The 22,687-nt window shown below is 39.7% G+C and overlaps 1 protein-coding gene across 2 annotated transcripts; it reads right to left on the bottom strand.

Annotated features, from left to right (window-relative positions):
* Positions 1 to 584: 584 nt before the first annotated feature.
* On the bottom strand, positions 585 to 15,242 carry cnih2 (cornichon family AMPA receptor auxiliary protein 2). Of its 2 annotated transcripts, XM_069510381.1 has the most exons (6): positions 11,176 to 14,440; positions 8,509 to 8,577; positions 5,299 to 5,346; positions 3,742 to 3,854; positions 3,518 to 3,661; positions 585 to 3,372 (listed from the first exon to the last, which is right to left on the bottom strand). In XM_069510381.1, the coding sequence occupies exons 1-6, from the start codon at positions 11,254 to 11,256 to the stop codon at positions 3,345 to 3,347; spliced, it is 483 nt and encodes a 160-aa protein (XP_069366482.1). In that variant the 5' UTR covers positions 11,257 to 14,440; the 3' UTR covers positions 585 to 3,344. The 2 variants fall into 2 exon arrangements, with proteins under 2 accessions (XP_069366482.1, XP_019941015.1); XM_020085456.2 differs by lacking the exon at positions 5,299 to 5,346 and having other exon boundaries at positions 11,176 to 15,242.
* Positions 15,243 to 22,687: the final 7,445 nt, after the last annotated feature.

Genomic DNA, 22,687 nt, shown 5'->3' with positions numbered 1-22,687 from the left:
TGAATCATTATTTAGACAAGTGATAACCTGGCAAACCTCACACACACTACTAGTGAGCCCAGGAGGTGTCCCAGAGACACACTCAGTATTTCTCTTCTTCTCTCCTTTTCTCTTTTTGAAATCAGAGGGGAAAAATATGTAGCTAAGTAAAAATCACATACATTTTATAAATGTGCCACAGCTGCAGTGACAATTTCATTTGTGATTTCTTGCTATGGAAATTAAGTCTGTCAACTTACTAAAACAGGCATGCAGTGCCCTATAATTTGAAATGTTAACATAATGGACGTGTAGACTTTAATGAAAGGCTATCACCATCTCTCTCTGCCTCTCCAGCTTTTTTCACAGCGCTGAGGCTTTTTCACTGAATTCAGTTATTTCGGTGCCTTTCAAGAGGCTGCGCGAATGTCTCTGGAACCACTTCTCTGTGCAGCTGTTTTTCGACAGCCACTCGTCTTTCCCTTAAAAATTCCCCCTTATCATCCTCTGAGTTACATCTTTCTCTATCTCTGGTGCTGGCAGAGCATCGTGTCTGCAAAACTCCTCACAGATGGGCAGGAAAGGAGACACTGAAGAAGAGAGCATGGTTTTGGTATCACTGTTTTATTAGAATACAGCATGTGAATTGCTGTACAGTGTAGTATAACCTAATAAATATAAAGTAATCCACCAAGTTGACTGTAGCGTACATTGATGATAAATGTATAAAAGACAGATACAAATAGATATACTTAAATACAATTTTCTAAAATGCTTTGTTTAGAGCAACTACGTAATGACATTCAACCGAGCTGCGTGTCTCCCCCTTCCCATATGTTCATGTGCTTTAGTAGTGATTGTCCAGACTCAACACGTTCACACTGTTGGCAGAGTTTTGAGGTCTCAGTGTCCTGTGATTACTCTCATGGGAACATCATTTGGTGCAACATGTACTGTCTACTTTGTCTTCGTGAGCACTGATGGACTATTGAAGACAAGCCAAGGAAATGTTTCAACTGATCTTGCTCCTTCATTAGTTCTCAATAGGTATAAAATTGATCGTAAATGACACAAGAGGTGTGTGTGTGTGTGTGTGTGTGTGTGTGTGTGTGTGTGTGTGTGTGTGTGTGTGTGTGTGTGTGTGTGTGTGTGTGTGTGTGTGTGTGGCATTTTTCGTTTCTGCAGTGGTCAAGAAGAAACCTGATAGAGGATAAACACTGACAATGTGATTTAAGGTTCAAATATGGCTTCAACTTGAAAATGCTCCACAGGGAAACTATAACATGAAATAAATTTTAGTAAATGACATGAAAGTTGCTGAAATGTAAAGCAAATGAAAGGTACCTTAATAATAAGTCAATACAGATGACTTTAGTTAATTTTGTCGAGCTAAGGAGGTTATTTTTTCACCCCCAGTCCATTGGTTTGTTTGGTTGTTGTTTGGATGGATTACCATTAAACTGGAGGGATGTGCTATGAGTCAAGGAAGAAGCCATCCAAGAATTCAAGAATTTTTGGTTATTGCGAGATGTTGATGGTGTTTTTCAACATTTTGTTTTCCAGGAAGTAATCATGATTCAGTTAAGTTTAGGTAAATTACTTTGTGAAATTTGGGTTGGTCTTGGTGGAGGTATTTACTCCACTGAGTGCCATTATTGTTATTTTGCCATTTTCTCAGGGAATAATGCATGGGCTATGATTTCTTTTTTAAATCAGGCATATTTAGGAGGTGAATATCTATGACTGTTTTCAACTTGGTGCAAATCAGAACAAAAACCCAGATTGAACTGATTTGTTTTTATTCTGTGTCTATTCTCAGCCACTGTCAAGTACAAAATAGGGCTAGAAACCTACAACTACTACCACTGCTTAGCTGAGATAATGAGGATATATCTAGAAGAAATCGGAACACATGATAACAAAGGCAGCACCAGCTGAGAAAAGGCTTCACTGTTTACATATCTTGGTCATCAGCAACCTCAATGTTTTATAATGTCCGTCCCTTAAAACCTTGATAATATGATTTTAGATGAATTGAAGCAACTTCACTGTCCTTATACTTCTTTAATAACTGAGACGCTGTCATAGAGTCCTTGTTGTCTCATGTGTCACTTGTGTCCCACTCTCTATTAATACATACACTTAATAAAACTGCATCGACTCATGAATCCTATTACATTGATAGTTTTCTGTTTTTAAATTGCTTTTTGTACATGGGATTTTCTATATTCTACCTCATATCAGAGAAGAGCTGCTGTGCTAAAATGACTATAGTATAGATGCAGATGATTAAGAGTAAACGTCACTAGGAATAGGAAATAGGAATAAGGCGCTCCCTGCACACACAAAAAGAATTACAACAGAACTAAGTTTCTACTTTTTCAAGTAAAAAACATTGCGCCAAAATCTTTGTTTAAGAGTGAAAAAATAAAAGTCATGGCCTGGCAGTAACAACACAGCATGTCGACAAAGATATTCATCATTTTTATTTTCACTTTGAATTGACTTCTTTTTTAAATTTGGCACAATGTTTTTTATATATTTAAGTTATATGCCTGAGCATGAAGCTCCTCAGAAAGCATGAACCTGGAATAATAGGCCCTCAAAGCTATGGACTTTAACTTATTTAAATACACATCACAAAGCATTGACTCTTACAGTCAAACTTATGATTATTAATTTGATGCTTTAATTACAGTGTGAAATTCAACTTCTGGTGGAGGTTGTCATCAAGACAACGATGTCTTAGCCAATGCTTTATTTCCATCCTGGTTAAAAGTGTTATTTCCCTGCAAGGCCTCCAGTGTTTCTTACAACGTGTTAGAGTTCTCCTGCACTATTTAACCTGTTTCTTACAGTTGTATTAACCTGTAACACAATCAAAGCAATTATTTTACACATGGAATGAAACCAACACAATCCTACTTTGAGTGGGTTTTCAAACTCACAGAATGCACACGTATTATTTCCTTTTCCAAAGTGTTTGGAGATTCACAGTGAGTTGAGCGACTGTATCGGTAAGAGCAGCATGGGGGGAAAAAAACTCCAGCCCTTCATATTGTTAAAATCTGATAATGATCAAAGGCAACATAAACACTTGCTGCGTCCTCATTCTGTTTCATTTCCATCCTCCGAAACTTCGTCTGGCTGACCGACAGCAGAAACTGGGATAAAGCAACATAATCGAGCGGAGCCTTTACATTCACATCATCACTCAGCTTGGTCTTGGTTTGTCCTTGTTCTGACTGTTGGAAATCCAAGCCAGGGATGGGAATATGGAGAGAGGAAAAGTTGAAGTCTCCGGTCATTCTTCTGGGTCTTTCTTACAGATATTTCCCTTTTTTTCTCTCCAGATCTCCTGTGAGTTAAAAGCTCACCAAGGCATAGACCATACTTCAGCAGGAAACAGACCATGGCAAAAGAAGTAGGGACAGAAAATGTATTGTGCTGCTTAGTTCACAACTTTTTAAGTTCACATAATATCACAACAAACTGCAAGGATTACTAAAAAATAAAAAGATTGTGATTTTGTACATACCTGTAGAGATAATAGAAGAAAGAGAGCAGATAAAAGCCCAGTTTACACCACGACTCCTTCTGGCAGTAGTTGAGGATGTCGGCGTTCATCACACTGACCGGATCGTACATGACCTCTGACCCGTCAGCTGGCCGGTGAAAAAACCTGAAAAAAAGCAGTGAGGTTTGGCTTATTCAGCCACCAGAGCAATGGAAGCGTGTCAGACATCTGTTCTGGGACTGTACCTCCACAGATGGTAGAAGAGCAGTGGGATATTCAGGCCGAGTGTGACCCACTCTCCAGCACACATGAACATCAGACAGAAGAGTCCGTGGATGGAGTATTCTGGGACCACCAACTAACCAGAACACACACACACACACACACACACAGTCTTTTTATAGGGCTGCACATTATTTAGTGATGAGATAATTACACTGCAGCAAAAACACAACAAAAAGCATACAGGATGTAGACAGGTTTTTAGGGTGGCGGGATGGAACTTTAAAAGTGATCAAAAATTAGAGGTGAATTCAAGAGTTTATTGGTTATCATTAGTTATTAGTTATTGATTATCGTTAGGAAGGCAAACAGTGATAGAAAAATGGTGGGTATGACTGATGTTCATGTTGTAACTCTAATCTAACTCTTACACTAACTCTGTTTCTGTTTTGCTTTTACTCACAACTCTAAAGGCTATAAAACCTGGTGCTGGAGCATCTTAAAACATAACCATGCTCACCAGGTATGTGCCAAGATTTACTGTCTGTTGTTTGGTCCTGAGCATAGTGCACAGTGGATTTGTCATAGATTATTGACTGAGAGCAGCTGCCCACTGCACTCAGATGTTCTGTGGAGCTGAGGGAAATAGCAGAATTGGGAGATTACCCTTTGTGAGTTCACACAGAGGTGACCCCTTTGTATTACACAAAGATTGTTAACAGAAAAATATTGATTTTTAGCTGCTTTAAAGAAATAACACTTAAACCAGCAGATTTTCTTGTTTAACATGACAGGTTAGTGACTGGACAAGTACAGCGTCTCTATAAACAGGGCAACATAAGCCTCAGGGCTGAGTTGGCATTAACATGATGTCATTAACATGGGGAGTAAAAATGAGGAGAGTGTATACCTCCACCAAGGCCTAACAGGATTTCTACCTGAATCTGCACCAATTTTCACACACTCATAGATATCAGTCCCCTAAACATGCCTGATTTGAATTGCTGGAAAACTGATCAGCCCTCTATTCTGATCAGATATATATTTTTTAACATCATGCTACACAGTTAACATCCTTGCCCATCATCCCCCTCTGCAGCAGATATGCTATTATAACCATTATTGCACTACAGCAATGGTATTAAAAGTATATGTATCATCTAATTTCTTCTTCAATTATAGTTTGATGGAGTGGTTAACTATCAGATGCACTTGGAAAATAATGAATCAATAAATCCATATTTGCAAACATCTGCAAATCAGTGGCTTCACAGGAGAGCAGAAAAAAGAGCATGACCACTTGTAGAGACCTTGAGTTCTTTTTGTTAAATCACCGAAATGAGAAAAGAAATCAAATCACAACAGGCACAGAACCCAGTGCACTGTACCATTGATCTCCACTGCTGTGTGTGTGTGTGTGCAGAGCAGTGATGGCGGGCGGTGAGGATGGGCTACGTGTGAAATGAATCAGAGTACGCCATGGTCCTCACAATGGTCAGACAGACAAATGTTCATGGTTGTCTGAGGGGGTTCTGTTTTAGTCATCCGCCGGCAGCAGGTGAGCAACAGCGATTACTCACTCGGCGAAGCAGGTTGCAGATTCTTTCGATGTTGAGAATCCGCTCCCTCTGTGGAATAGATTTGTACAATTTGTATAATAAATTGAAATAAATATCAGGGCAGAAAACATATGTGCTTTAAGGTTTTAGAAAGTTCTATTTGAAAGGAATTCAGGTGACAACGTTTGACTCATTTTAGTGACGTGTTAATATTGTCTTGCTTGATTATAAATGTATTAAGCAGGTAAGGATGCATCCATGTTCACAAGTCATACCCCTGAACCAGAATTACACAATATAAACGTACTTATGGTATCAAATAATAACCCATGAATAATAAATACTCAATAACCAACTAATTTGTGTTTGTTTCCATCTCTATACGTATGGCAGCCCCTTCATTCCAGTGTCTGTTGAATCTGGAATTTGGGAGAAATGTTGAAAGTTGTTTTTCTATCTAATATTTAAAATGTTTGTTTTTCATCCAACTACAAGCACAGAATGAAATGGTGTGTTGCTGAAACTAAACTAAATAAATCTGTTAATCATTAGAAAACTGCAGCAGCTACATATGAAGCAGTGACAGTGACGTATGGTGCAGCTTCTCTGGCACTTTGTCTTATAAACCTAACAGCTTCGAGTCTCCTGTGATCCATGAGGGAAGCCTCAATTATCAATTATAGAAATGAATCCATCCATCTTCTCCTGCATTTACCAATTAGCAGCCAGGAGATGTTTTATTCTGGCATCCATTGATTGGCTAGCAAAGGGAAATGAGATGTTTTCATACAGTTTATTCACTTATTATATTTATCTCTTCTCCACCCCCAGACTGCTGATAGAGCAGGTAAACAAAAGTACTAGTAGTGAGACATTTGTCAGCAGCACGCTGTGAGTCCAGGGCCATGTAACTGGATTTGGTCTTAGATGCAGACGGCTGAAAAGGCTCTCATACTCATTTTATGACAAGTTGAGGCATTTGTCTTATGATAGGATTCCAGCTTTCTGTATAAATCCATTCCCTTCAGCTGGAGCCACATGCTGCACCTTTCATGAATCTGTGGCCACAATATTAAACTCCCATTGTGACCTGGAACTCTTTGCCTTGGATCTACAGCCAGAATCTGGTTCTCCATCCTCTATGCAGGTGTTGATTTGCTCTATGTAATCTTCCACTCTCAAGTCTGCTTTGTGAAACACATCCTGAGTTCTCTGTACACTGTATGGTTTGTTATTGTGCATATACATTGTTGCTCTGCAGTGGGTCTGCTTGGAGTTGGCCCTGGAGTCTCCCTGAGGTGCTTCGGTTTGTGTCAGGTCATCCTGAGTCACTGAATATTTAATTGTCCCAGCAAGGGACACACAACTGAAGACATTAATCAAAGACAGATGAGATAGTTCACAATATGCAAATCAAATTATAGAGCAAGAATTATTTAGTTAACTAGATTTGATTAGGGATCTAATCTAAAGTAAAGAAATGCATGACTTTTGGTGATGTGTTTTTCATGCTTCAATTAAATTTTATTTGTGTGGCACCAAACACAACATACATTATCTCAAGGCACTTCACATTGTGAGACTGAGACCATACAATTATTTAGATTATAGTGAACATTAAGATAAGATAAGATAAGATAAATATGGTAATAGTAATAATAATAATAATAAATATTATTATTATAATATTTGAGAGTTACAATACTGGATCCTCTCAACATGACACTGCTCTTTATGGGGGTGATTCACCATTTAAGACAAGAGTCAACAATTCTGTTTTCCACCTTGTGTTGTCATACAATCACAATACGTATCCCTGTGAGACTGTGATATGTGGCTGTACACATACATCTGATTTGGAATCACATGTTTACTCTCTTCCAGTTTGTCTCCCTACAATATTTACTGCCTCTTTCATTGCAGACTGTATCAGCTGTGAGAACATCAGAGATCTGTTGATTTTCCGGAAAGTCTGTTATCATGTAAGTCCTCGTTCTGTTCTGCAGTTTATTGATTTGGGGAGAGACTGGTAGTACTATTTCTTCTGATGTTTAGGTTGTCTGCTACGATTTAAAAACACCTGTACAATGATATGCAATCCAACACAACAGCCTTGATACAAAACGGTGCCGTCAGTAAGCTCGTAAAGTTCTTTCTCCATGATGCTATTTCCCCTCTCCACCTTTATCTGAGGAGGAAAAACAAAACATCCTGTTTGGTCTGAACCTTCCAAGCAGTGTCTACACCAGAGCTGCTCCATCTGATTGCATTGTACTTTTTTTCTTTTTTAGATGTTGCAGTTATTGTGTCCACCCCCCTGTAGCTGGCCTGCCTCCACACTCCTACAGTCTGTTTTCACAGTTTTCTCTCCCACTCCTCATCACTCTCACTTTGCAGTTCCGATGCATGATTGCTAGAATATTAGCTAACTTGCGAGAGGGACATTCGCAACTACTGTTACAAGCTGCATGAATAATGGCACTTAGTATTGACTGAACCTTAATAAATGTTAATAAGAGATAAAGAGAAAATTAGATGTAAAAATATAAGCAACACTGCAGGAGAGAAGTGAAATACCTGCACTTACTTTAGGACAATTCATGTATTATACTGCAGATTTGTTTTTTTTTGTTTTTTTTATAGCAATGTTGGAATGTCCCTGTGTGGCGACTGTGCAGTATCTCATTGTACAAACAGCAGCTTCATTTGCATCAATCTCTTTAATTGACTGAGCCAACAGGTCACATCTTTGCAGAAGGTTGATTGTTTCAATCAGGATGCAAATGAGCGTTGAAATGAGCCCGAGAGCATCTGTGCTGCAATCACCTGGAAGCCTGGATTAGCCGTAACTGGTTTCATAGTACGACAAATATTTGACATTGTAGGATTAATGGATAGGCTGAGTGCTGAAAGGTGTCAATCCAAATGTGCAAATCACGAATCATTAATTTACATTAAATAACATGACATAAAATTACATGAGACAGCTATATGGGTTTCTCATGAAACTGTTTTTATTTATTTTAAAACCTTCTTTTTAAAACCACTCTGTTTCTAAACTCAAAATCTAAAGTCATATGCAATAATTTCATAGTGAAACCTTCGATTGGTTCTGGGTCACTCTGTGTAAACCAATGACGTGTTCTTCTTGGAACTGAGTCGAAGGGATTTCTCTGTGTGAGCAGGAGGGTTTGATCATTCTTGAAAGAAATAAAGCAGCAGGGTTCTTACCGCTCTGGTGGGATTGCTCTGATCAATGGGGTTTTTGAAGTCTGTGCGCAGCTCATCAAAAGCGATGATCTGAAAAATAACACACTTGTGTGAGTTTGTTGTCATTCGGTTACCTTCAGAATCACAATGAATGCAAACACTGTATGTAATGTATGTACAGTGTAAATAAAAGGCACAGTTGGAATCTTTACAAGACCACACTCATAAGAAATCATCTTGTGCAGCACGCTCAGTGCATCCTGCTCAGCTGCAGCCACACTATTCACTTTGCTTGAACACAAATGGTGATTAAATGGTTAATGTGTGCATGTGTAATTAAAGCCCTATCCTTTCCCCCTTTATTCTCTGTATGAGCAGCTATGGTTTTTATTCCATTATCTGAGGAGCTGAAATTCTGATTTCAGTTCTCCTCTTGGTTTCTTACCTAAGCACGATTACACAGAAACAACAAACTTGGTGGAAGTATGCAGTATGGGTCAAGGAAGAACTCATTCGATTTTGGTGTGGATCAGTAGACAGACTTTTATTTATCTTGAGATAGGGCGGGTTTTTTTTGTTTGCTTTCTTTTTTATCTTTCAGTGATTTCCCATGCAGGGAATTATTCATGGATCTTGATGAAATTGAAATTGAGGGAAGTGATGTCTATGAGTGTGTGAAATTTGGTGCAGCCTGATTGAATTTAAGGGGACTGCTGGACCTTGGCCGAAGTATGCGCCCTGCTGAGTATCGATTTTTTTGGCTTGACCCTTATTTTCTGATTTCCATCTCCCCTAAACCTCTTGGCCAGTCTTTATTTCATGAGCCTGATCTCTATAGAAACTGAATACCCATGGAGACACAGGAGGCTCACATTGAAAGTTAAGGAATTCATTAAAAAGGTTTGTTTTGTTGAGAGGAGTAATGAACAATATATGAAACCCTCCAGAAATGTATGTCTCTGGCTTTTTTAGCAAAATGTAAATATATGATGAATTGAGAACACCTTAGATCACAACACTGATAAGTGCTCTCTCTATGGGAGTATAATTTTTCTCTCTGACCCCCTGATTAATTGCTCTATGAACAATAGCAATAATTCAGGCATATAGACCCCCTGCTGTGCTTATCATCAGTTCTGCTTTTAAATAGCAAGCTTCATTTCACTGGTTCATTACAGAGTCATTAAAAAAACAGGTACTATTTGCAGATAAGTGAGCATCAGCATCTGATTTATCGCACATATGACTGACAGGAGAGTAGCCTTCTCTGTGTTGGATATAGAAACAGCCCTGCTGGTAATCTCCCCTATATGAGTATATACGTCTCTCCCTCATCTTCCTTCACACTTAGCTCTGTTGTAAACAGATGCAGTTTCCATGGCGACATGGTGAGCCCCTAAGTGAGCACCATGGTTACTACACAGCGATTCTGATTGGTGGAGAGCCATGTAGAAGAGGGGTGCTGAACCCCCCAGCCTTGGGGGAAGGGGTGAACAAATCATAGTTTGATGAGCGTTTCAGTAACACGAGCGCCGAGCCAGACGCATTCTTCTCCTCGTATCTATCACACACAGATACACTCACTGACTCATCGTCTCACCCACTTAGTCAATTGGTACGTTAGCCATTTCAAGTCATATATTCATGATGATGTCTTTTTTGTATTTCACATTATTTCTGCTTCCATGTTGAAGGTGAGGGATCAGAGCGTCAGTGTTTGTGGAGTCTGGACAAGCGCACAGGTCTCCTGTGATCTCTGTGCAAATAGCAGTCGAAATGCCACAGGCAGAGTGATGCACAACCGTCTGGTGGCCAGATTTACGGTGGTTGTGTGTTGTCACCTCCCTGCTCTCATTACGTGCAGTTTGCTGGAGGCTGAACACCTTGTTTGCAGGAACAGTTTATTGCCAGTACTCTGGGATACTATGTTTCTTTAAGTGGGGGGGACGGAGTCAGCTGGAATCTGTCTTTGAGTTGAGTATACAAGGGTCAGACGAGCTCCGGTTAACTCAACTAGTTATAAACCACCAAGGGAGCAGGTCAGCTCGAAGTGATGTGTGGAAATAGATGAAAAAAAGCACAAATCAAAAATTAACATCCTGAGTTTTATAGATTCTTCTTTTTTATTTCGGTGGCATTTCATCCACCCTAAACATTAGTATCCACCTGAGTGCTGCCAAGGCTTGGTATTTGAAATCACAGAGAGAAACGTGTCAATTGGCTTTTAAGGTCAGATGGTCACATTGAGTACAAGCACACTGTGGTTTGAGATAAAGTTGCTGCATTTCTGCATATCATTAAGGTGTGTGTATGTACTTGTACAGATATCTATATGAGGACCATTTTGAGCCTGAACAATATGGACATTTTGGCCGATCCTCACTTTCTGATGCACTTTCAATGCGATGTTTGAAGGGGGTTAGTATTAGGTTAAAGGACAGGGTAAGGGGGTTAAAGATTTGGGGTTAGGCATTTAGTTGTGATGGTTCCGGTTAGGGTAAGGGGCTAGGGAATGCATTGTGCCCTCACTGAGATGGAAGTGCAGTGTTGTGTATATGTGAGCGTGTGGATGTGTTTGTCTGCCTGTGTGGGATGCAGAGTGGAGTGTTCTCAGGCTCTACATGTGCCCGTTTTAGTTTTCTCTGTATGTGTGTGTGCTGTGGACACGGGGTGCACTGGGCCACTCACCTGCCATATGACAAAGAAGATGAGAGCGGCGCACAGCACCAAGGTGAGCATGTAGCAGAAGGCCGCAAAGGTGAACGCCATGGCTGTGCCTGCCAGCCTGACGACGAGACGGGTCGAGAGAAGAGACAGGGAAACCCCTCTCCTCCTCTCTGCTCTGAATCTATTGCTCCCTCTACTTTAGCAGAGGTTATTGTCTGTTTCCCAGCTCTGACGCAGGCAGAGTCTGTGTTGTCCAGGTAGGTAAAGCACTCAGTTTTAGAAACAATCAATTATCAGGCTGACTGTGGCTTCACTTCCACTCACATGCTGTGTCTTTGTCCCCTTTTGTGTATCTTAACAGCAGGATGGACCCCCTCCTCTCTCTCACTTTGATTTAGGAAGCACTTACATGTCTGTTGTTGGCCTGATGCCCTTCTTTTGAGTCTCTGACAGAAAAATGTCTGTATCCTCCTCCTCCCTGTAGTTTCTCTACATGTTCTTTTCGTTCCTCACAGTAAGTGTGCGACTGACACGCTGACAACAGAAGCACAGGATTCTTGTCATTAGAAAGCACAGCGTTGCGTTTGAAACAGGATTATTGTCTATGATGGTTATGGCTTGTAATAGGTCAATAGTTTGTCGTATGGCTTTCAGTTCAACTGTTGCTCTAAATCAAGAACACTGGTAGTGACGCATATCATATTCAACACGTATGTAAACAAACATATAGATTAGCTGTGAGTTATTATTTACACACACGCGCTCTTGGTATATTACTCATTCTATTAGTACATTTTTGAGAAATTATTTATGTCCTTGTGAATCTGATCAATGATATTGCTCTGCACATCACACAGATTTCCTGACAAAGCAAATATCAGCTGCCAATGTTGATTTTGCAATGAAAGGAGATGTTCAAATATTGGAGTTAGGTTACAATTCAAATGACTATTTAACATCACAATGCCACTATCACGCATCAACAGAAAATACAAGATCAGAGCACGATACTGATGATAGTTTCAATTAGAATGGATCAATAGCCGGATTGATCTTAATGTTGAGTAGAGAATACCTGTGTCTGGCTGGAGACGTGTCTGCCGCCACTGAACAGTCCACTCTTTCCTCGTCTCTGTCAATTTGGGTCGGCACCATGTCAGAATTCTCTGCTCTGCATCTCTCCCTCAGACGCATCCCCCAGATCTCTCCAGAAAACATTCACATCTGTCTTTGTAGAGTAAAACAATTAAATTCTGAAGGGGGAGGAAAAGGGGAGAATCTGACCAGGACCCTGCAGAACAACTACATGTTGAGTCGCATCTGATTTTGAAATCTCTCCTGTTCTTAAGCAAAAATCTCCAAAGCCCTCAGTGGTCATAAGTTAATTAGTCCGTTTTTTGCTATTGTCTCTCTTTTCCTTATCTGCTCCTGCCCTCCTTTCTTTCTGAACCCTCCTGTCTTTTTCTTCTCTTGCACAGATTCTGAGACCTGAATGTGTTTCCTGAGTCTACTGTCTCTGTCTCTCTATTTCTTGGACTGCGAGAGAAATATTTCCCTCACACTTGGTGTTATAACGGTCGACCAATGGCATTGCTCTGTCTCCCTCCCTCTCTTATTTGCTCTCTCCTTCCTCTCTCCCTCCTCTCTGTCTGTCAGTCTCCCTCTCTCCCCTTCTCTCTCTCTCTCTCTCTCTCACACATTTATACATTTCCATAATCCCTTGTTCCCCAGAGACTGATGAGGGGGCAGGGCACGCTGCAAATGTTTTTCTTTTCGTCTGTATCTCTCTCTTTTTTCCATCGTTCTCCCTCCCACAATCATTACCTCTCCACAAAGCTCTCAGTCATCCCTCATTTCATGAAATGTACGTCTGTTATGTGTGAGACTGCTGCTCTTCATCACCCGTCATTTCTTTCAATTCTTTGGTCCGTTAGCTATTCATTCAACATCCAATAAATTTTTCAGTTATGTCTTCTTATTTTGTTGGCATTTAAAAAAATTTATTAATATTGAACAGATTTTTCATTGTCGATTTTTGATCGACAATTCTACTTTATAGTTTGACTGTCTGTGTCAGGACCATGGTCACCATGTAGGGTCAATGTGACGTGATGTAGTTCTAGTTTGTCTGACACGCTCACAGCTTTATGAGCTTGAATGCCTCTTCATCAACACAATTTATTAATGGATTGTAAACTGCTTATTTAACACTGATAACTGCATAATAGTGGATCATACCATCATTATTTTTGATACATATTGATTTTTTTCTGTTTGACAGGCTTGCAGCTGTACCGCTTGCACTTGGAGTGGCACAAGCTGCACATTTGTGACATTTATCTATTACTTCTAGCTAACTACAGCATTTCAACTGGTATTGATTACTGATAGCTACTATTTTTAATTACCTGCCCATTGACGTGCTTTTGCAAGCCTATGCCTGTGTCTATTCCTGTTTTTAACCTTTGATTTGTGACTGTTCTTGTGTCACGTTTGTTGTATTTACAGGTGTTTGTGTCTCCTAATCGGATTTTAACGCTTAGTTTTACTTTAATTATTTACTTGTTTATTCATAATATATTGTAAGATGTCCTTAGGTTTATTAATGTATAATGTATTGTTATTTATCTACAAGCTATTTCAACTATTGATCGGTGAGACAGATGTTAGATCTGTCTCACTAATTTGCATTACATTTGGCAGGTTTGCTGGTTGGAGGTTGGGGTCAGGACCTGCACACAACAATGAGATCAAAGTTTTAGCCCAATTTAGTAACTTGGATTTTGACGAAACTTGTTATGCAGCCTCTGGGGACTGAATGAGCATGATAAGTCAAACTCATGGCAAAAAAAACATGGCTGCCATCAACGACAAGTCGGGGCTTAGCAAATCTTGGCTATAATGCGGAGGATTTGTCTGATCACTGTGGTGGATTTGATGGATATGTGTAGGCCTAGGTTGACAAAAAACAGACATTTCCAGTTTGGTGTAAACCTGTGAGGGAGAAGCAGTGGAGCCGTACACTTTCTTCCCAAAAGTATTTTTACTCTGGATTCTGCAAGAAAATGGAAGCGTTGATTAGGTTAGGCTTATACAGAAAAATGTATGTTTCAAAACCCAGTGGTTAAAATGTTACAAAATGAGGTGGTCATTATCTGGAGGCAAACGTCGACCAATATCTGAAGCTCGATGACGGTTAGTACAAGAGGGTGTGGTCTATCACTTCTTTACTTGTAACTCAAGATGCATTTGAGAAACTCTGATTAAATTTACCAGCACCATCTGATGCGATCCAGAACATACACACCGATTTTCTTCAATATGTGAAGGGGAGACTAATGATGGGACTTTCAGTGCTCAGTGCATGATGAAATAAGTGTGTGATTCTCTTACATGATCTTAAATGAATAGAGCTGAAGCCTGCGACCTACTAAACTGTACTCAACGGCTCACCATGGTTTGAGTGCCGTGGCACACTGATTTATTGGAATCAAGGGATCCGATGTTTGCCAGGAAAACATTTTCTTCTTGATGCCATTACACCACTACCAGCCTGAGCTGTTGATACAAGGCAGGTTTGATTCATTGACTCATGCTGCTAATACCAAATTCTGACCCTACCATCTGCAAGCCTCAGCAGGAATCCAGACTCATCCGACCAAGCTATGTGTTTCACTCTATCCTCTACCTTTGTGGCCCATTTGTCATGAGGATCGACATTTTGTGCATTCTAAAATCCTTTTCTGCTCACAACATCCCAAACATTCCAATCTAAGTCAATGGGATCGCTTCTTTTCCCCTCATTCTGATGTTTGATGTGAACAACTGGAGCACCACCTCCAGCTGGACAGTATTCCATAAAACTTGGTGGAAGGATGTGGTATTGGGTCCCATTCAATTTTGGTGAGAGACAGAATGATTTACAGCATATACACAGTTTTCCCAGGGAATAATTAATGGACATATATATATAGATAGATAAAAAGATAGATGCTTATGCAGCCTGTGCCCTGCTGGATACATCTCTGATCTGCCCAGTTACATGTCTGTATATACAGGCAGGGTCACCACCCACATCTTAAAGTGAAACGTAAAGGCACTTCACTCTGATGATCAAACCAGTATATAACGTACACAGCATATGGCTTGTGTTGAAAAAATGGTGAGATCTGGGTTACTGCACACAGTGAATGTGTGGTTTTCAATCTGGGTTAGTGTGTTAAAGCCTTAACGCCTATTTTGGTTCACTGCTGTCAGTGGTAGGGGATTCCCTGCAGTCTGGTCAAACTGTGTTGAGATGGTTGCACCGTCTCATCAAACACATGGGGTTGTTAAACCAAGCACACGTAACTTAATGTTAGGAAACACTGTTTGGTACCTGTCACCACGGTGACTCACCGGTGCTCATCAGTTTGTTGTTTTAGCCTCTTTTAACAGGGGCAGCACACATCCCTTCAGTGTTTTGGTGCCTGACAACTGAGAGTCGATCGTGAACCAGCGGCTCAGAAATTATAAACACAGCCGGTGTACAACCGGAACCATCAGAGGGATCCTAAAAGGGTTGGTCCCTTTCCCCTATAGTGGTCACCTTATTTCTGAGTTTGTGTCCATTGTAACTTGAACTCCTAATATTTCCATACTTGTGCAGCTGCTGTATGATTACACTAAAGCATCTTCAGTATGTTCTGGTGAATTTTGCTTTTCTGCTTATTTTCTAATGGCTGCTGATATCATCATGAAACAGATTGTGGTGCGTAGAAAAATGATTGTTTTCAACTCTATATTGTTTTCACATCCTAGAAAAAGCATTAAGTCCCATTTGTACTTTTAAAGTAAATGGACTACACTTGTATAGAGCTTTTTTTAGTTGTATTGACCACTCAAAGCAGTACAAGCCACACTCACCCAATCACACGTACATTTACAGTGCTAGTATATGCTGCACTTTTCCTATCACACACACCATTCACTGTCAGCACAGATGTTGGGGTAATTTGGGGTAATGATGTTTTTGGCCACTGGTATGTGGACTATAGAAACTGGGACTGGGAATTAATAATATGATACTTAATAAAATGTGTTTAAAAAAGAAGATGATCATGTTTTCTTTTCTTGGTGTTGTATTGATCACATGTTCAATCAATAGACTAATTGAGGAGAGGTAGGAGCGACTTCAGACATCTCCAGGTGAAGGAAAGATCCCTGAAAATGTGCACTGACAAACAGGAGCTTCACGCAAACGATTCCACACTGCAGTGATCAAACCTCTGGTTGAAATCTGGTTGACTTGCAGTCATGAGCTATGGAGCGTGTAGACTTGGTGCTGTTTCATTGCTGGATTTAGACCTCCCACTAGTGGTGAAGATAAGTGACTGTTGGTCCTGATGTATTTTCACATTCCTGTCTGGAACAGTGCAAAAGAATTACAACAGTAATGTAAATATGTGGAACATATGGAACCTCAAAGTACAGCAGAGAAATGCCAAGAAAACAGTATTATTTCTAGGAATGTATTAATTTTTATATGAGCCACACAGGTTGTTTTCACCCCTGTCCATTTGTCTGTTGGTTTGTTAGAAATATAACATGAAAACTATTGGATGGATTACCATGAAATTTGATGGAAGGATGTTGTATGGGTCAGGGAGGAGCTGACTAAATTTTGGTGCAGATCACATTTGTAGCCGACTGTACCCCATTCTATATGGCACAAGTGTGGTGTGGGGCTAAAATGAAAAAGCTTCAAGAGGCATTTAACCATGTATTTAAAATATTTCTTAAGCTCCCAAGATGGACCAGTGCAAGTCAGATCTTTGTGGCCTGAGAAATTTCATATGCAAATGTATTTGTTGATTAACTGATTCGACAAATGTCATCATAATGGCCTCAACTGAGCCTCAACTGAGTGACACAAGGTAATCCTCTTGTTTCTGGAAACACTGGAACAATTGCATGTTTGTGTCTTAACAATAATCCAATTATCTTGGATTGTATTTATGTGCTGTTTGTTTGTATTCTATTTTACATAGATATGGAACTTTGTGTCTCCAATAAAGTTGAACTGAAAATCAGGGTGCTGATCCAGGAATTTTCTTTTCACTTTTTTTTGGGCATTGTGAGATTTTTCCAACATTTTGTTGTTTTTCTCAGAGAATAAGAAATGGATCACGATGGAAAATATCTGGCATGTTTAGGGAAATTATATCTTTGTGCAATTTGGTGCAGATCCAAATAAAAATCTGGATCTAGTGAATTTAAATGTGGTTTCGCAAGGGGAATTACACAGGTTGTGTAAAAAATACAGTGTACAAACTACCAAATAACTGTCTTAATTATAACTAAATATAATGACCACAGCTTGTCAGCCTTTAAGCCAGATATGCAGATCTCAATATAATGATGTGAATTTATTTTTTATCTAACATCAGTCTCTCTCTGCATCATTGAAAAGCTGGTTTTCAACTATATTCTTCTATAGTACAAAACTATCATTATTCCAACAGCCTGTGCTGATCTCTGGTCATACCTTCATAAACTGTTATAGCAGCTGTAATGATGAAGACTGACACCATCACCTACATCTGGTTCGACTCTGTATGTGCAATCACAGGAACATTTTTTATTGGCGGATTAGTGCCCATAAAGACTGTGACTGATTTAAAATTGGCCACAAGATGGCAACAAATGTGAGGCAGAGGCAGCAACAGATGGTCGCATTAGGTGTCTCACAGTGGTATTGATTTACTAATGACTCACTCTCATGACAGAACGCTAAATTCATGTAGGCTCTGAGCATCAATGTGAACTCATGTCACAGATAAGGTATTCTCATTGATAATTCAGAAGACAAACCATGAGGGAATACATTACGTGTCATTTGATGCTTTTATCCAAAGTAACTGACAAGTAGTGCATTTAACATCTATGAGGGGAACCGCCGACCTTCTGATTGGAGAACGACCCCTCAGCCACAGCTGTCCCGTAATATGAAGGTGGCTGCACCCTAGATTTGATGCTGTAATGTATTTATCATGACTTCAAGCCAGACTGATAACTCATTAATCCCAGCCACATTACCTCTCTGGGAATTAAGGCACAGCCTGGTCCCAGCTGAGGCTGTGCAATGAACAGCTGAGGGCAGTGTTTAGTGGGATATTGCAGCAATTACTAGATATCAGGACCAGATCCCAAGGGTGCAGAGGGGTGTGGGAGTCATGAGCAATGCCACCAATACACTGAAAAAACAAGGTGGGATCAATTTAATGTCTTCTGACCTGCTGCACCTTTGGAGCTAAATTAAATGTTTCCTTCTAATAGCATTATTGATCGCTTCAATAATGGGGAAAAAATCTAAGTTATATTAGGACAGCACCCAAAGGGCACAGTATGGCACGGAGACATTAACACTTTATGCATGGATTTTATAGTTTCACGTTTACAATGCCAAACAGCTTTGTGTTGCAATTAAGAAGTTGTTGGAGTTAAGATTCTTGCAGTCAGGGTATAGTGTGTCCTGGTATAATCCCCTGTATCACTGTGATACAGCAAAATTACAACACATCTTCTGATTGCCAAACAGTTCCCTAAAATTCAGTCAAATTGCTGCCAAATTGCAGACTTTTATAGAAATTCTCTCCAAAAAATGTCGGACTTAATGAAATCTTACCTGGGAAATCAGCAGAAGTATTTAAAAAGATTCCTGGATCCACCCTCTTATCCGGGCCAAAATCCTTGACTCAGACTACATCCTTTCACCAAGTTTTGTGCTATCTGTCTGTTGCTTACAAACCAACATGCAAACGGACAGGGGTGAAACCTCTTTGGTGGAGGTAACAAATCATGTGTTCAACAAAACATTTCATTGTCCTCGATCCTCATAGAGAGCCCCCCAGTGACGGTGTAAAGCATCAAGTGATAAAACATCCTTAACATCCAGTTGCACAATGCGGAAGAGCTGTTGCCATAGCAACACAAACAACTCCAGTGCTTTTTACCCTCTAGCCAGAAATCAAATTATATCTGTGCAAAATTACACTCTTACATTTGAGATAAACCTGGAGGACATGTTGTAGAAACTATGCAGTTACTAGTGACATTCTTTACATTACGATGTGAGAGTATTCAGTGAGACTGAAAAGAAACAACATCAAACACAAACACTGCACAGGAGAATTAAAATGCCATGTATATTATCGCTCTCTCTGAAAAGAAGTATCTCCACACTGAACAAAATGCTTTTAGGTCAGTTACTTTTAATGCATCTCACCCTGAGGCTGTTGTTACCAACGTGAAAACAGAGGCAGAAAATAAAATGTCTGATAAAACACTTTGCGGCATCCTCATGGACAAATTAGTCTTGATGTGAGGACTGTGGAAATTTTGCCTCTCCATTACAGGAAATAAAGAGATGTGTCCACTTATTGAGTTTTAGTTCTCCCCTCATTCTCTAAAGTTCTACTGACCAGGTTTCACAGTCTTAAGGTCAAAGGTCATAGTCAACAGACCACCATCTAAACTAACAGGAATTCAGTCCCTTCAGAGCAAGGCAGGAAACCTTCATGCAGCAAGAAGAGGTTTTTAAGATCTTTGCATGGTTTACACATAAAACAAACAGACAATATGATACAATAGGAGACAACAAATAATTTTGTATAGTTTCAAATATTTAAAAGCAATGAACAACCCAGCAAAAATGAATTAAGGTACTTGAGTCCATGACCAGAAGGCGCAGATGGAGAAATAACACACGAGCAGACAGCTGCTCTACAAAAAATGCATCACAAAAGCTTGAGATTGTGACTGAATTTATGATATTATCAGAAAACCGCAGTTATTGGATGTTCATGCTTTCCCTCCCACGTCCAAGAAACAATTTCCTCACCAATAATGTTATATGAGATAATAATGAGTGATAAGCTAATTGAGCCCTTCAAATTAATTCCCTGTATCATAATATTTTATATGTGAGATAAAACCCACTAGGTCTGTTCTGATGTGACTTGGATGTTGTTCTTCCTCCCTGTGTTAGAGAAGAGGTGCTGTCCATGGTGCTGAAGGACAGGGGACTGAAATATATAGGAGCGATACAGTGACTGGCCTGTCACAGACACAATTACTTGTTTGAACACACTGGAGAGTACAATAGTGTGTGTGTATGTGTGTGCTCATGGGGTAAGGATTCATTAGTATCACAGGTTACACAGAGCAGCACCTGCCTCTCTCTTATTCTATGTGCGAATATACACAGTATCACTATCTATCTTCTTTCTGAAGACAGAGGACGGTATCTTAAGAAAGATTATATTTATCTGTTCATATTCAGACACATGTGATCCAATTAAATGTGTGTGATATGTCTCTCTATGTTAATTCAAATTAATGGAATTTCTGCGTTTTCCCAGAGGTCAACCCACTGCAACACATGCAATAGACACAACACATGCAAATGTAGACATCTTGATCCATTTGACAAAATGAGTGAGAAAATATCCACAACACACGCAAATACTTGCAACACAACCAACTACTGGTAATGCTACCAACACAACCAAATACTCACAATGATACCAACACAACCAAATACTTGCAACACAACCAAATACTCACAATGCTACCAAATACTTACTGTTATGGAATTTTCATAGACACTGTCTCTTGTCCTCTCTGGGGCAGAGTGCAACAGGTTGTTGTGTTTGGGAAGTGCAAGAGCTTGGTGAAGGTCAAAGTCTTCACTCCCTAGACATCACAGATATGAGACTGCGTAAGCAGCAATACTGTCTCCAGAACTAGTAAATACATTTGACTGTTTAGCAACAAGCACACCCATAGATTCAATGATCTGTTGGGGTTTAAAGTGTGACTGCAGGAAAGCAGACTTCAGAATATGAGAGAGCATCATGCACAGATGTTGTATGGATGAATTCTGATTTTCTCCTTGGCCAAGCGTCAATAAATATTTCAGCATAAGACATCAAAGGGCTCCTGAACGCTTTCTTCATTGATGAGGTGACCATTGATCAGCAGATTGTCCACAACACTCACAATGCTACCAACACAACCAAATACTTACAATGCTACCAAATACTTGCAATGCTACCAACACAACCAAATACTCACAATGCTACCAAATACTCACAATGCTACCAACACAACCAAATACTCACAATGCTACCAACACAACCAAATACTCACAATGCTACCAACACAACCAAATACTTGCAACACAACCAAATACTCACAATGCTACCAAATACTTACAATGCTACCAAATACTTACAATGCTACCAAATACTTGCAACACAAACATATTCTCAAAATGCTACTAACACAAGAAAATACTAACAAAACAAGCAAATACTCTCAATGCTATCATTATTTATTAATAATGTTTTCCCCATTTGCATGTGCATTGTCTATTAAGAGGGTGATTTATGTTTCCTCTCTTTCTTTAATGAAACAATGTGTCAACAGGGAGGTTTCAGGTGAGCCTATTGGGTTTAAACAGGTTGTGTTGGAATGAAAACAGAGCTTTGAGTGACTTCTTCAAGTGAAGCATCTATCATATTATTTTCATTACAACAACCAGTCTTACAGAGCTCAAATGTGATGGTTAAAATGCTCCATGAACCAAAAAATGTAACTGAATTGAATACTTTTTTAGCCATGGATTTTATTATTTTCCTTGTGAAGTACTTTGTAACTTTGTTTAGATAAATGCTATACAAATACAGTTATTATCATTATTATCTTCACAGGTAACATTTTAAACCCTTCAGGTTTCTTCATATGGGCTTGAAGTCCTCTCTGCAGGAACACAAGATTCCAGTATGCTGCTCCTCCTCATGTTATTTGAGTGTTTCTCCTCCCCCATCGCTCTCTGTCCCCCAGATCTCAGTGCAATCTCTTTTATTTCTCTGCAAGGTTTGCCATAACCATTCCTTCAGGTGCGTTATCAACTGTTTGTATTCCACCATTATTACAGCCAACCACCCACCAATAAAACTAAATCAACTTTATCTAAATGAAAGCTGTATTTTAAGCTTTGCTTGCACTGTTGCTTCAGGGGTGGAGATGTTTTCTTACACTGTGTTCAAACACTTTCGGAGTCGAAGACTAGACCCATCAGATACAGACATTTGTGGCAGCCAGAGAATTAATCCTGATGTTGGCCGATCACCTGATGAGTCCTAATTTCCACTTGCCTAATATTTCAGTTAGTGACTGAAGGACAATCCCCTGTCACCCTCACATATACTTTGAAATGCCTCATTCTATTATGTTAAATGTCTACAGGCTCACACTGAATCACTCTGAATGTAAATACATGCTGACACACCACCTGTAGGAGTGTTAAGCATAGGATTAAGCTAAAAGAATTTCTTAGCTTGCGTAGCCTCAGTACATCATCCATTCCTGCCCTCAGCCCACAACCTTGAAGACTGACTGTGTCACAATCGTGTGACTAGACTGTTCTATTTTAAAATCTTCTTCAAATGCTGTCGATAAATGAGTCCTTCAGTCCCTGAGAAACTAA

This window comes from Paralichthys olivaceus, chromosome 15 (genome assembly GCF_024713975.1).
Source record: "Paralichthys olivaceus isolate ysfri-2021 chromosome 15, ASM2471397v2, whole genome shotgun sequence".
Taxonomy (NCBI): domain Eukaryota; kingdom Metazoa; phylum Chordata; class Actinopteri; order Pleuronectiformes; family Paralichthyidae; genus Paralichthys; species Paralichthys olivaceus.
Note: the sequence above shows the minus strand (reverse complement) of the source record. Positions and strands in the feature narration are given on the sequence as shown.

Excerpts from the sequence above, each read along its gene's own strand:
- cnih2 (XM_069510381.1), bottom strand. The coding sequence starts at position 11,256 with ATGGCGTTCACCTTTGCGGCCTTCTGCTACATGCTCACCTTGGTGCTG. Across the intron at positions 8,578-11,175 it reads TCTTCTTTGTCATATGGCAG|ATCATCGCTTTTGATGAGCT; the intron begins GTGAGTGGCCCA and ends GTTATTTTTCAG. Across the intron at positions 5,347-8,508 it reads AGAGCAATCCCACCAGAGCG|AGGGAGCGGATTCTCAACAT; the intron begins GTAAGAACCCTG and ends TCTATTCCACAG.